This window comes from Muntiacus reevesi, chromosome 18 (genome assembly GCF_963930625.1).
Source record: "Muntiacus reevesi chromosome 18, mMunRee1.1, whole genome shotgun sequence".
NCBI lineage: Eukaryota > Metazoa > Chordata > Mammalia > Artiodactyla > Cervidae > Muntiacus > Muntiacus reevesi.
Genome location: NC_089266.1, coordinates 21,658,106 through 21,673,272, shown reverse-complemented (window position 1 = coordinate 21,673,272; position 15,167 = coordinate 21,658,106). Strand labels below are relative to the sequence as shown.

The 15,167-nt window shown below is 50.5% G+C and overlaps 1 protein-coding gene across 1 annotated transcript; it reads right to left on the bottom strand.

The window, feature by feature from the left end:
- Window positions 1-1,312: 1,312 nt before the first annotated feature.
- CCR7 (C-C motif chemokine receptor 7) lies at window positions 1,313-12,402 on the bottom strand. Its single transcript, XM_065910044.1, has 3 exons — window positions 12,371-12,402; window positions 6,371-6,420; window positions 1,313-3,267 (listed from the first exon to the last, which is right to left on the bottom strand). Exons 1-3 carry the CDS (start codon window positions 12,378-12,380, stop codon window positions 2,188-2,190), a joined length of 1,140 nt encoding a protein of 379 aa, XP_065766116.1. The 5' UTR covers window positions 12,381-12,402; the 3' UTR covers window positions 1,313-2,187.
- Window positions 12,403-15,167: the final 2,765 nt, after the last annotated feature.

The following is a 15,167-nucleotide window of genomic DNA, read 5'->3' as shown; positions in this document are numbered from 1 at the left end:
CGGTTGGCCTGGGTTCCTGCTCATGACGGCTCTGTTACATTCTTCCCCTTCAGGAAGGGAGGATATTTTCCCATGTGTAAGCTCACTAGGATGTGCACACCAGCGTTCCCACCCTTACGTCCCGGCACGCTCCCCTCAGGGCCCGCAGTCGTGCTGGGGTGACCCCTCCCACCATGGCAGCTGCACTGATTAATATTAATGTGGCTGCTGGTGCCACGGCTCCACGTGCCAGCCTCATCCTTCTCAGGGCGCCGGTCCTGGCTTGAGCCCAGTGCATCCCATGGAGGAGGGTACTGCAATGCGCTTATGAGATGAGAGAATGGGTTTCATTTCCAGGCAGGCTCTGTTTCCAATGAGGCTCTTTCGCTTTGGAAAATTGATGGAATCACCTTTTCTTGAGGGTCTCAGCTTCCTTCTACCTCCAGACCCTGAGCTATTACGGTGCCAGGTCCTTCCGACACCTCCTCATACATCGCAGGCTGGACTAACCTCTCTGACTTGGAGAAGCCGGGGACTGGGCAGGCATCAGAACACCCAGTGACATGGATCCTGGGCCTGTGATGGGGACAGTGGCTATTCCTTGATCCCTTCCCCTCCACGATGGGTGTCCACACAATGGAAGGCCATTGTTGCAATAGTGGCCAGCGAGGGTCAAGGGCAGACCTGACTCCCAAGTATCCAGTACAGGATATATCACGTGGGTCCCATCTCAAGCCCCCTGAATCCAGGATGCCATGGCAGATGGGTGTCAGGGGGTGGTCCTCCCTCTAAACACCATTTTGGGAGCCTGGGGAGCCTGAGCAAGGGACAGGGGCTCCAGTTCCAGACTGAGCTGGAATAGATGAACAGGACAGTGTGAAAGTGCTGCTAAGGGTCAGGGAAGGGTTCCCAGCCATAGACTTTACAGGGACAACTTGGTTCTTTTCAGAGCTCGGCTCAGACTGTGTCTCTAGATCATTGCTGACTGCACAGGCTTGGGTCCCATGAGTTCTGGAAAGGTGTTTGCAAGCTGGACACCCTGTCCTTCTGCCCCTCCTACCTCATTCAGCCACTCAGGGCCTGTGTCATTGGAAGGGCTCAGAGCATAGCTCAAGCTGACCTTGTGGCTCTGAGCATCTCTGAACAATGAAGCCTGGGGGAGAAAAGGGCTGTGGGGGTGGTCAGGTGGGGCATGGGGTTTGCAAAACAAGAACACACTCATTCGCCATTTACTGAAAAAAAAAAAAACTTTTTTCCCTTTCTTTTAAAGTTGTTGTTTCCTCCAGGGAAAACTTTTATTTGTGTATGAGTAAAATATGCTCTCTTAATGAACTGAAAGCAGAACAGGATGAGAGAGGTTTTGTCCCCGTGGCAAAGAACAAAGCGGCAGCTCATTGGCTGGCGGCAGGCAGCGCTGTCACCCACCCCCGGCCCCTAACCTTTCTCCTTGCCTGCTCCTCCCTTCGGAGCCGAGCTGAGACCTGAGATGGGCCGGCCATACTTCATCTCTGCCCCAGAATCCTGGCTGGGAACATGGCTTTGGCGGGGCCTGGCCTGTGGGAAGCACCACACCCCTTCAGCGTGGAGAGCCTGAGTAGAGGTGGCAGGCGAGGGGTCAGCATGCTTTTAGGAGGCTTGGAGGCTGCCGATTCTTGCTGGCTCGGATGACAGAGGAAAAAGAGAGATGGAGGCAGGGATTCAGAGAGTTAGTTTGACCCACTGGCATCCCTGTTCCCCTGCTCAGGCGAGGAGCTTCCCCATGATCTCTGGTCTTGGGGACAAAGCCTGGCTTTCTGGAAGACCTCGCCTTGAGTCTTGGGGAGGACTTCTTTTGAGAAGAACATTGATCTGGAATGCTCGCCGGGCCCCTTCTACCACCTAGATTTCACCAACACCCGCTCCCCTTCACTCCGCGAGGTGTGAGCTGTTTCTTGACTTTCACCTCTGGTTTGGGGTTTAGAGGATAATGGTCTTGGTTTTGGAGTGTTGCAGGATCTGGGGTAGCTTATCAACCACGTCTCTTTGCAACCTTGGTTGAGGTAGCTAGCGAGGGTTGGCGTTCTTCTGTCTTCTGCGGCTCAGGTTTTTACAAGATAAACCTCAATGGCCAGACCAACCTTTCCCTCAGCAGCTGTTGTATTTTCTTCTCCACGTCCCTAATCCATGGGGCCCTGGGAGAGGTCCCTCTAGTCCCGGTGGAGGCGCCTCCTATGGGGAGAAGGTGGTGGTGGTCTCAGCCTCCACACTCATGGAGGACCGCCGGGTGTGCCGGCAGGAAGACCACTGCCGCAGCCGCTCCTGGCTGAGGCAGCCCAGGTCCTTGAAGAGCTTGAAAAGGTCACTGCGGAACTTGACGCCGATGAAGGCGTACAAGAAAGGGTTGACACAGCAGCGGACGCAGGCCAGGCTGTAGGTGACATCATAGGCGATGTTGAGTTGCTTGCTGAGCTCACAGCTGGTGCCACTGGTGATGTTGAAGTTGGCCACCGTCTGGGCCAGAACCACCCCATTGTAGGGCAGCTGGAAGGCTACGAAGACCACGACCACGGCGATGATCACCTTGATGGCCTTGTTGCGCTCGAAGTTGCGTGCCTGGAGCAGGGTGCGGATGATGACGAGGTAGCAGAAGCTCATGGCCATCAGGGGGATCAGGAAGCCTACCACCATCTGGGCCACCTGGATGGTGATCAAGGCCTCCACGTGCTCGGGGACAAGGGAGCACCGCAGTGCCTGCTCGCTGCTGCTCTTCTGGATCCCGCTGTACATCAGCTCTGGGGTGGAGAGCACCATGGCCAGCATCCAGATGCCCAGGCAGGAGAGCTTGCTGATGAGGAGGACGCGGGCACGGTGGCGGTGGGCCGAGACGGCCTGGACGATGGCGACGTAGCGATCGATACTGATGCATAGCAGCAGGAGCATGCCGCTGAAGAAGCTTACCTTGTAGATGCCAAAGATGAGCTTGCAAACGTGGACCCCAAAGACCCAGGACTTGGCTGCACTGTAGGCCCAGAAGGGGAGGGTGAGAAGGAAGAGAATGTCCGCCAGGGCCAGGTTGAGCAGGTATGTGTCGGTCATGGTCTTGAGCCTCTTGAAATAGATGTAGGTCAGCATGACCAGCCCGTTGCCCAGCAGGCCCACGAAGCAAATGATGGAGTACATGATCGGGAGGAACCAGGCTTTAAAGTTCCGCACGTCCTTCTTGAAGCACACGGACTCGTATAGCGTGTAGTCCACCGTGGTGTTGTCTCCGATGTAATCGTCCGTGACCTCATCTTGGCAGAGGCACACCTGCGGGGAAGGAACATGCTCCAGCTTAGCTGAGTGGGTCAGAATCTCACTGCCCTGGGACTGTCTGGAGCAGTGGTTTCCAACTGTGATCAGCATCATCTGCAAATTCTCAGACCCCATCTGAGACCCACTGAACCCAAATGTCAGGAGCTGGGGCCCAGGAATCTGTTTTTCTAAACTTTCCAGGTGATTCTCCAGTTTGAAATTGTTGGCTTCTCGAAGTTTAACATGAACTTGAACGTGGGGATTTTGTTCATAGGATGTAGTAGGACGGGGTGAAGCCTGGGATTCTGCATTTCCAGTAAGTAGCAAGTCTTCTGAGAGACTTGATCTTACAGGTGTTAATGGCAGACTAGAAATGGTCTAGGCTTGGGGGTCAAAAGAGCCCTGGGCTGGTTAAATATACTTCATCTCTCCAAGCCTCAGTTTTCTCATCTGTGAAGTGGAGATGAATACTATCCCCTTCACATGGTTGCTGTGAGGATCCTAACTTGGATTCTGACATCCTTTTTTCTTCATGGAGCTTTGATTTTGCCTGCTGGAAACTCCAGGAGAATGGGATGGTAGGGTCTTTCTTTTTGAGCCTCCTTTGGAATCTGGTAGAAAGAACTTTCCAAGGGAGGGGGCCTACAAAAATAGCCCAGCTTTTGAGGGAAAATCCACTTGGGCTAAAGTTGAGGAGGGCCCAGAGTGAGAAGGTGGTGGTGGTTATAGTCGCTCAGTTGGGTCTGACTCTTTGCGACCCCATGGAATGTAGCCCACCAGGCTCCTCTGTCCGTGGGATTTCCCAGGCAAGAATGCTGGAGTGGGTTGCCATTTCCTTCTCCAGGGGATCTGCCCAACTCAGGGATCGAACATGTTTCTCCAGCATTGCAAGTGGCTTCTTTACCCCGGAGCCACCAGGGAAGTGGAGTGAGAAGAGAGGAAGGTAAAACTCTGTTAAGAGGCCACAAAGCCCTGGGTTGGGGCAAGATGCTGTCATCATGGGTGGTGAGTGACTGGAAGGCTTGTGGATCCCTGGGGCCCAAAGCACTGAGATCGGCAGGCAGCAGGAGCCCAGGCAATGCGGGCCCAAGTGGATGGCAGGGCCACAGCCTCAGCTGTGAGTCCTCTTGAGCACAGGAAGGAAGCGCAGCCATGTCTCTGCCTTCCCTCCATCTTCCCACCCTCTCCCCGCACCTTGCTCCTCTCTTCCTCGCTGTCTCTTCTGGCAAATTCCAATCAGTAGGGCTCACATGTCAGGGCTTTTTTTTTTTTTTTTTTTTTTTTAGCTTATCTGCAGGGCAGGGTGAAGGTTCAGGCAGACGGCTGTGATTTGATCAATGAAGGAGACACATGGGATGGCTGAGTGGTGCAGGGCGGGAGCTGGGCTGGAAACTGCCTCAGCTCCTGGTCCGTCCTCTGGGAATGGGGCCCTGGGCAGCCCTGTATGATGGATTTTCACAGTTGAGGAACTGGGGGGACCGTAGAGGTGATGAAAGGAGGCTCTTGGAGAAACAATGTGACTGGTTCAAGGTTACTCAGCCAGAACGGGAACCCAGTCTCCGGATTTGCCTGTCTCTTTCTCACTTCCAAATTCTGGATTCATCACTGTTCTGTGTGGGGACAGGGTGAGGACCAAATCAAATCCTGGAGCCTTTTGGGGGGCAATGCTATCTTGAGAAGAGATGTCAGTGGCAACCCTTTTCTCTTTTCCAGGTACAATTGCAGCCCGGGAGGCCTGTGAGAGGCTGGTTGTCCTTGGCTGCCCAGGGTAACACCCGAGACCTCAGATCTGGACATGAGGGAGTTCTGAGCTTCAGCGGGCAATACACCCAGCCTCTATGACGTGTGCTTCCCACTGCCCCCTTCTGCCTCCTCTTTCTCGTCTTCGTACCTTCCCCACCCCTCACCAGGGGCCACCAGGCTTGCTGTCTCTGCAGCCCACAGCCCCACCGCATCCTGCCCCATCTGAGCCACCCCCATCTCCCCAGGTAAAGAGGAGGATGAGCCCAGCTGTCCCTCATCCCCTCCCCAAGCTTCCAGCCTCCACTGTTAGCACTCTAGCCCTTTGGAGTCCTGGGAAGAGGGGAGACGGTGGGGAGGGAGTGCTGATGGGGAAGGGGCCAGGCTGTAGGCTACAATCCAAGCTCCAGGAGGCCTCTGGGATGGGGCTTTGGGAACAGTGCCCAGTTTGGGGCCTGCCTCTGGCCAGAGCTCCTGGAAAACTGCCTCTCTGGCCTCCAGACCTGGGGAGGAGCCAAATTCTGAAGCACTGCCTCTCCAGCTCTGGCCTCAGCCGCCTCCTCTGGCTCCAGCAGAGCTCCCAACCCCAGCAAAGTCGGGGGAAGAGTGGATTTCTAACTCTGGCACTTGGTGGGTGTGGATTTTTCTGTCTGCACATCTGGGATTGAGAAGTTGAGACCTGTAAGCTGGTGACCTTTGCTCCTCCAGAGTTCTGGGCCCCCCTGAAGGATGGGTTCCATCCACCCTCCGTCCCTCCAGGGTCCCCATCCTCCCCTCCCCTTCCCCCAGTGAGGCTCAGATCAGTCTATTTCAGAAAAGGGAACTGGGTCTTCGAAGGGAATATTTAGCTGGAGGTCTTGGGGGGAAGATATCTTTGGGGCGATAGGATAGTAAGCTGCCCGCAGATTCTTTCCTAATCTCACATGTGAAGTGGACAGGTTCTTTTCTCATCTCACATATGAAAATTTACACGCATGGGTGTGGGCACATATGTTCCAGATCCAGTAACCTCACAGCCTTCACTTTTTTGCAAAGCAAATAACTCTGTCCAAGAACTCAGGAGTCTACTTTTCTGTCTCCTTGGTGGGGATATTGGAAGTGAAGTGGGGAATGCAGGGTAACCTGCTTTCCCAAAAGTTTTAATTGAAATGGATAAAGGAATTCAGAGAATACCTGTGGCTTTCTAGGGTCACTCAACAGATGTAGACGGTGGTCATCAGTTTAAAGAAGACCAAATTTGTGCCTGGGTCTATTTCTTTCCAGTAAATGCCCAGTGACTCCACCAGAACCCCAGGGCCTGGGTTTGGGAAGGGCTAGGCTTCTTGAGGGGCATTTGGGGAAGGAAAGAGAGCTTTCCTTGGCAGGCCGGACACCTCACCTGGAAAATGACGAGGAGGGCCACCACCAACACGTTCTTCATTGGCTTCCCTGAAGGAGACAAGGTGAGAAAATTATTGCTCAGCCGTGCTGGCTCTTTGTTATGAAACCCCCACAGAGCCAGGGAGAACGTGGGGAACTTTCATCACAAGCTCTGGACACTGCGTTTGAGAACCTGAGAACCAGACTGTGCCTTGGAGCACCTGGCCAGCTGCCCAATCTCACTGCCCTCACCTCTTATTCCTCCTCAGCTCCAGAAGGGGTCCTGCAAAGGAGGGGGATCAGAATGCAGGGCAGGCGGCTCCCCCGCCTTGGCTCTTCAGGGTCTCTTCTGGAATTGGAAAGTCCATCCTGGCCCAAATTATCCCTCAAGGTTGAGTTTCAGCTGACCTTGACTCCTGTGTCTGGATGATCCCCTCCTATTCCATGCTATGCAGGAAGCAAGACCCTGAGGTGATGGAGGTGGTGTGTGGGTGTCCTGCTCTGCTCTGGTGCCAGGAGCCAATGGGGGGCATTTTTCCTGCACCCAGTGGGTGGGCAGCCACCTCTGAAGCCCTGACTGTCTCCTGATGGAGGCTGGCTGAGGAAGTAGACTGATTTCACAGGGCTGCATGAAGGAGTGTTCCTTACTGCCTCTTAATGGCAAAGAGGAAAGTTTTTCAGGGCCCATGGGGCTCCCTGAAACAGCCCTCACCCGCTGCCATCCATCCACACTCCCTGGTGGCTCACCTGGCCCATGCCCCCAGTCTGCCTTTGGGCCAGGGACATTGTCCCTTTTACCTAGTTCAGGCCCATAAATGAGGAGGTGCCCAGAGACTGTGTGCTGCTGAATGAATGAACGACTTGCTTGCCCTTCTCCCAAGCTGCCCTGTGGGGACCTTGCGTGTGGCTCTGTGACAGGAGTGAGGCCATTCCCCCAGGTCACTTGACTTGCGTGGATATGTTTTCTCTTCTTTAACTTGCTTCTAATCTAGGGCCTTGGTGGAAGAGAAAAGAGGCAGGTAAAAGAGAAAAATGGTGGGAAGGAGTGAGTCAGAGCCTGGGTACTTTCTGGAAGCCAAGAGGCCCTCCTTAGTTCTGAATGGCAGGTTAAGAACCCAGGTTCTCACAAGGCCTGATGTGAGCCCTGGAGGCTCAGTCCTGCTTGGTGGCTGAGTTGAGAGCTGGACTTGGAGTTTATTTCTTCCAGGGGGTCAAGCAGGGGAGACCAAGCAAGTCGACAAGGTGATTTATACAGAAGTCTTATCTCACTTAAAGTCTGAGAGCTGTGCCCTCTTCATCTTTGTAAAACCCCTTCCTATAATTGGACCAGCCCGTGGGAGACAGTAACTGTGATGCCAGGAATGAATCCAAGGCAGGACTTGCTGACCCATCGCAGTAACTCTGATGCCAAGAATGAATCCAAGGCAGGACTTGCTGACCCATCGCATCTCTAGTCTCAGGAGGGTCAATAGACCAATGCTTGGGACCCTGCTTCTAGCACCTTCTGGAGGCCCAGAGCTCCCTTCAAGCAAGCAAGGAATTCTGCTTCCCAAGATGCAGCGGCACAGGGCCAGTGAATCCGTAAGCTTGGCCACAGCACCACCTGCTGGAAATTTCATGACATGACCTCCAAGTTGCTGTTATCCAGGGAGTTTGCCTAAGAAGGAATTCTGTGGTTGGGGTGTCTTGGAGGGAGGAGGAAGGGCATGGAGTCACATAAATAAAGAGGCATTTCTCCTGTTATACTGCACATTACTGCTAGGCACATCTTCCTCAATCATAGCTCTGATGCCAATCCCCACCATGCCCTCCTGCTAAATCCTTAGGACCTCTCTACCAGTCCTAAGGATGACAGCCTGATGCTGAGCGTGGTTGGCCAGCAGGTCTACTTGGACCTGCTTTCCTAGCTTCACCTTCTGTTTCCGGGGGCAGGAGCTGTCATCCCTGACTTGCCCCTGAGTATTTGCAGTCCTGGGTGGGAATGGATTTTTGTGCAAGATCACCACTCCTCTCTCTCATCCCCCTTCCTTGCTGAATTATCCTTGAGAGCCCTTGAGCTCGAGTCCACATCTCTACCCTTAAGCACACTCTCTTCGCGGTCCAACGAGCTGCCCAACCTCCACTGACTCATCTTGATGTGAAGCGCTCGAGGTTTCTTTAAACACGTACCAGTCTTTCGGTTACTCTAGAGAAAGCCTGCTCTGACTGTCAGTGAGAACCGAGAAACCTCAAGGTTTTGATGTCACAACGGGTGAAACACGAGGAGCAAGAGTTGTGTTCCTATTTCACTCCATCAAGCTCCTTTCCTGGGCCCCGTCAGTCCTTTTGCCACTGGCTGGTGGAGGGCTCCGGAACGGGGCTGGGGGATGTGTGTAGGTGAGGTCTCCTTCCAGGTGTGTTGGAGAAGATCGTTGAGCAGGGATCTTCTAGGACCAGCATAGGCTGTTTTTCAAGAAAGGTGACCAAACAGGAACTTGGGGAAACTCTGGTGTGAAGCACAGGGGGCCTGGTCAACGGCCTTGACTCAAATGATTTTTGTCTGTTACAAAGTCATAAAGCAACTGGCCTTGGGCAGCCACCAGCGTGGGGCCAGAGAACTTGGGAATCTCAGGGGCTGAGGAGTGGTTGAGTGATGCACTGGGTATTTTCTGAGTTCTTGAGTTTCTAGTAATGATTACAACGAAAAGGAAATTCCCTAGAACTCCAACCTTAGCTCCCGGTGAGAGAAACTAGAGATCAGTGACTTTCCCAAAGTCATACAGCCGGCTGGTAGTGTAGCTGGGCTTTGAATCCATTTAGTTTCAGAAACCACACTCCCAATTCCTCTTCCGTGCTGCCTCCCAGGCTTTATGTTCCGTTCCCTTCTAATATCCTGTGAGTTACCCTTGTGAGCCTCACTCTACATTTCAGAAAATAGAAGCTCAGAGAGGTTAATCCACTTGTCTGGGTCACACAGCTGCAAGGAGATGGGTCTGAGATTTTTGGATGGAACTCCTGCTACTTCGTTTCCATTGAGTCTGCTGTGTATTGGGGCCTCTGTGGAGCATCAAGGGAATCCACACTCTCCTCCACCTATTGGTCACTCGTTCTGTTGCCTCTATCCCTGTGACATCCCAGAGCTGGCCCCACTTCTACCCTGACATAAGGCTTTGCCACCACAGAGCTCCTCTGAAACACAGATCACAATATTTAACTCACCTAACTGGAACAGAAAAGTCTTCACTGGCTTCTCATTGCTTTCAGCAAAAAAGCCCAAACTTTTTCAGCAATGCCACACAGACTCTTAAAGATTGACCCTGCCTGTCCCTCCTACTTCCCTTCCTTCTCAGTATAGTCAGGTTCTCTACACCCTCCTCAACTTGCCTCTTTCTTGTCTCTATTAATTTTTATTAGAGCTGACCAGCTGGGAGCCTGCAGGGTGAGTCCACAGGATATTCTGCTTAGTTACATGGAGTTTTCAAAAAACTGGATTTCGATGCCTTTAGGTGGGGCTAACCTCTGAATCACTCCACTGCCGTTCACTTACTATATCTTATGCCCATTCCCTCAGTTACATTACTGACAGTTGAGCCATTGAGATCGCTAGTCCTGCTACCTCCTAGGCCCCTTGCTCCTCCTTGTCTGCTTTGAGAACTCCTACACATCCTTCAAAACCCAGCTTAAATGCCCCCTGACTCATAGTCACTGTTCGTTTTTTTAGGTTTCACAACTGCCCTCCTTTTACCCCATCAGCACTCTCTCTCCCCCTCTTGCAATGGCTCATTGACAGGTGTGTCTCTCCCCACAACAGACTGGTCCTGCCTGAATTCTTCCATCAATAGCAGTTGACTGAAAGTACCAAGCAAAGAAGAGAGATTTCCCAACAGCTCACCCAGGCTGCAGGGTTCCCCTCTTCCCCAGTCAGGCTCCCCAAAGGCCAGAGGGATTGGCCCTAAATTCCTTCAACATTTCCCTCTGCCACTATCTCTGGCTGAGCTGTGGGTAATGAGTATCCCATGGCTCATTTTTTTTTCTTCTCTGCTTTGGAAAATTCTAACTGAAGTCTTAGGCCCCATTTCTTGAAGATGGACGGGGAAGGCGTCTCGGGGCTGCCCATTCAAATCGTGAAAAAGGCCAGCTCAGCCCTGGTTCTGGCGTTTCTCATTATGTGTAACAGAAACTCTACCCCTCACCCACCTCAGGCGCCCTGCAGGGCTGACAAAGAGAAAGAAACAGATCCTTTGTGGCTTATCCGTCCTACAAACGGCCCAGAGCCCTGGAGCCTGATCTGAGCAAAGTGTCTCAGTGATGTCCCCTCCTTCCAGTATTTGGGGCTCAGTCAGCCGTTGGGGCTCTCTCGAATTGAGTGAAGCAGTAAGAGCATCGTTTTATCCTGGAGACATGTCCTGCATTAAAGGGACCTCCCTCCCCCATTAATGCCTGTGAATCTAGCACCCCAAACCTAGTCCTCGGGAGGAGGACCCTCCGTGCCGTGCTGTGGCTGCCCTCACGGGCTCATCTCTCTCTGACTCTGTGATCAGTCGTTTCACGGCTTGAAATCGGCTGACAGCTTTCAATCAGCTATGATGGGAGAATTTACATGTAACTGTGGAAATTGACAAGCACTACACCTCAAGGAGCCGGTTCTCTAGCCTTTACCAGTGCACCACTGGGACCTGTTTGGTTTCTTTCACAGAGGTCAAGCAGAGGAGCAGGATCGGGGTCTCCAGGGAATGATGTCTGCATTCTGGTACCATGGTTAGTGGTGGTGGATGTCTGGGAAGTGGGATTAGTGGGCAAGCTGCTGGGAGGAGGGGAAGTTGGAAGAGATTTTTAAAAACTAAAGTCAGAGTTCTTGATGCCATTCATTCATTCCACAAACCTTTTTCTGCTCACACCTCCAAAGTCCCTGGGAATCAGAGATGCAAGGATCAAAGCCTGCCTTCCAGGAGTTCTGGGTCGGGGGCGGGGGGGTGGTGCAACAGCCACTTTAGCCCTTTGACAGCTGTTTGCTGAGTAGACCCTGGGTTCCGAGTGGGCGGGAAAAGCCGACATGAAGGCAAGAGGCTGTGGTGTGATGGGGAGGGGTGTGAGGACAGCAGAGGATGAACAGGGAACCTTCACTTTTTAAAGCCAACCCCTTGTGGCTTTGAGGCTGCTGTGGTGTTTGTTTGCTGGTGAGAACAAGCCGTCCAGGAACCTGGCCTTTGTAGCCTCAGCCCAGTCTGACTTAAGCTGAGATTTGTAAATGGGGTGTATGGAGCTGGGTGAACCCCTCAAGAAGCTGCTTGGGGCTTCCCTTGGACTCCCTCTAGTAAAGACCAAGGTTAAACCAGAGGATGGATTTTGGAAAGGGAAGAGCCATCTCCCTGGGTAGAAAAAGTCAGTGAGACTGGGGGCTGAGTTGGAGGCCCTGGCTGTGACTTCTCCCAGCTGAAGGCCCCTCGTGGTCTCATTTCCTGTTGCCCATTCAGCCTTTGACCGACAAAAGGCAACAGCTTTCCCGTGGGATGAGCAGCAGAGAGGAAAAAAAGCACAGCTTGTGTTGCTTGTATAGTGTTATTTACATAATGCACTCACCTTGAATCTGCCTCTCGTCATAACCCTAAGAGAGCAGACAAGCTCAGCCCTATTTAGCCTGGGAGAGAGGTGGGAATAGGAGGGCGAATGGAGGGTCCTGAACCCTCTAAGTTTTCTCTGATGAAACAGGGACCCCAAGAGCCTTCCCCATCACCCCCTGGCTAACTAGAGCAGGTGCTGTCCAGACCTCTACCACCCCAGCCCTGGCACCTTCTGCAGAACCTACTATTCTTGGTAACAATGGTCACCCCCTTCCCCGGGTCCGAAAGAAGTGCCTGGAGGAACAGGGGGGCACGTTCTCTGGGAGGAGCCACTGATTCCCACCAAAGCCACCTGGTTCCTCTGGGAGGCTCCCCCATGCCTTCCACCCCATCCTCCACCCCCATTCCACAAAGTCATTCTGGGCATCCAAGTGACCCCGGTAACTGCTTGCTCTCTCACTTGGGGGAGGCTCACTCACCCAGGTCCATGACTCTCTCGGCGGCTGAAACCACACAGGAAGGTTGTGCCGGGGCTCTGTCTGGGGAGGATGTGGTTCGAGCCCCTTTTAAGCTCTGAGAGGAGCCACCCTCTCCCCTGCCCCTCCCACCCCAGCTCCTCCCCCTAGTCCGGCCTCACTCAGGGTCTGGACTAGGTGGCTTCCTGGGACCAAAGGGTGTATGGGGTATAAGAAGGTGAAAGAGAAGGACGGCCCACTCACCGGTCATAGGATCATGAATCATTAGGTAATTTGCATTCAGAAAGCCCCCCTTGCAGACTCAGGGCCCCGCCCGAAGCAGGGGAATGAAACTATTTATTGATGTGACAAGTGTTTGCAGCCTGGGTATCACATGCCAGGGAGCTGGAGATAAGTGAATCCATCCCCATCCTTCCCTGGGCCTCCTTGGTGTCACAGCGGACTACATTTCCCAAACAGCTTTGCCCTCTGACTTTTGGGTAGGTTTGGCCAATGGGAGGCACTGACCCATGTTGGAAAGCAGAAGAGGAGGGATGTGCCAGGATCTCCCTCTTTTCTTGAAATTTATTTATTTTTAATTGGAGGATAATCACTACAATATTCTGTTGGTTTCTGCCGTACATCAACATGAGTCAGCCATTGGACCAGGTTGTCTCTTTTTTCCTCTTTTTCCTTTTCTTTCATTTTCTTTTCTCTTTCCTCTCCTCTTCTCTTTCTTTCCTTTCCTTTTAAGTACAATTTTATTGAGATATAATTCACAAATAGATTCACCCTTTTAAAGAGTACCAGTCAAAAAAAATTTTTTTGGTATATTCACAGAATTGGGCAATCATCACCACAATCGATTTTAGAACATTTAAAATAGCTTCCTCCTGAAAAACCACCCCTCCTCAACCCTTACTCATTAGAAGTGACTCTCCATATCCCCTCCATCCCCACCCCCAGCCATTGGTAACAACAAATCTACTTTCGTCTTTTATGGACTTGCCTGTACTAGACATTTCACATAAATAGAACTATTCTCTGTGTGGCCTTTGTGTCTGGCTTCTTTCACTTAGCATAGTGTTTTCAGGGTTCACCCATGTTGTTATAGATATCAATGCTTCATTCCTTTTTATGTCACAATAATATTCCATCGTGTGCATACATACTCCATTTTGTTCATCCAGGATGAGTTGGACATCTGGGTTGTTTCCAGTTTGTGGCTATAGTGAATAATGGTGCTAGGAACATTCATATACATGTTTTTGTGTGGAGATATGCTTCTTTTTCTCTAGAGAACATGCCTACAAGTGAAAATGTTGGGTCATATTGCAACTACATGTTTAACATTTCAAGGAACTGTCAAGCTTTTCCCAAAGTGGCCTCACCATTTTTCATTCTCATCAGCAATGTATGAAGGTTCTACATCCTCAACAAAACCTGTTCTATGTTTTTTTTTTTTATTCTAGCCATCCTAGTGGGTGTGACGTGGTTTTGCTTTGTGTTATCCTAACGACTAATGACGGTGAGTGCCTTTTCATGTGCCTGTCGACCGTTTGTGGGCTTCCCTGGTGCCTCAGTGGTAAAGAATCCACCTGCCAGTGCAGGAGACATGGGCTCAATCCCTGGGTTGGGAAGATCCCCTGGGGAAGGAAATGGCAACCCACTCCAGTATTCTTGCCTGAGAAATCCCATAGATAGATGAGCCTGGCAAGCTACAGTCCATGGGGTTGCAAAAGAATCAGATAAGACTTAGTGACTAAACAACAACAACACAACATTGACCACTTATAAATTTTACTTGGAAAAATGTCTATTTAAATCCTTTGACCATTTAAAAACTGGATTATTTGTTTTTTCTTTTTTTTTTTTACCCCCCACCCCCCCCCAGATTATTTGCTTTTTAACTGTTGAGTTATAGGAGTTCTTTATGTAGTCTTGATACAAGAACTTTATCAGATACATGACCTATACATATTTCCCCCCAGCCTGTGGATTATTTTCACTGCCTTCATGGTATCCTTTGATGTGCAAAACTTTAAAATTATGAGCAAATTATTTTTCTTTATTCACATACTTTTTGTGTCATATCTAAGAAAAAAGTGCCTAATTCAAGTCCATGAAGATTTATTCTTATGCTTCCTTCTGAAAGTTTTATAGTTTTAGTTCTGACATTCTTTTTGAGTTAGTTTTTGTGTATCATGCATATTCCCTTCTATTCCAAGTTTGTTGAATTTTGTTAGATGCCTTTTCTCTGTCCATTGATATGATAATTTTTGCCTTTATTCTATTAAATGTGGTGTATTATAGAGACAGACTTTAAAATGTCAAACCAATGTGAATTCCTGGGATAATTCACTTGGTCATGGTGTATAATCTTTTGGTTTTTTTGTTTTTCTTATGTATGTTGCTAGATTTGGTGAGGATTTTTGTTGAGGATTTTGGCATCTATATTTATAGGGGATATTGGTAAGTAGTTTCATTTTCTTGCAATATATTTTTGTAGTTTGGTATTGGGTAAGTCTAGTTGAAGGTTTGTCAATTTTGCTGATCTTTTCAACGTACCAATTTCTGGTTTTATTGACTTTCTCTATTTTTCCTATTCTGTATTTCATTAAATAAATATTTATAGCCTTTGTTACTTTCTTCCATCTTTTTGAATCAGGTTTAGTGTGTTCTTCTTGTTCTGATTTCTTAAGGTAAAAGCTTAGGTTCTTTATTTGAGATCTTTCTTCTTTTTTCTAATATAGGCTTTTAAAGTTGTAAGTTTCTCACTAAGTTCATCTTTAGCTATACCCCATAGGTTTTAAAATTTTTA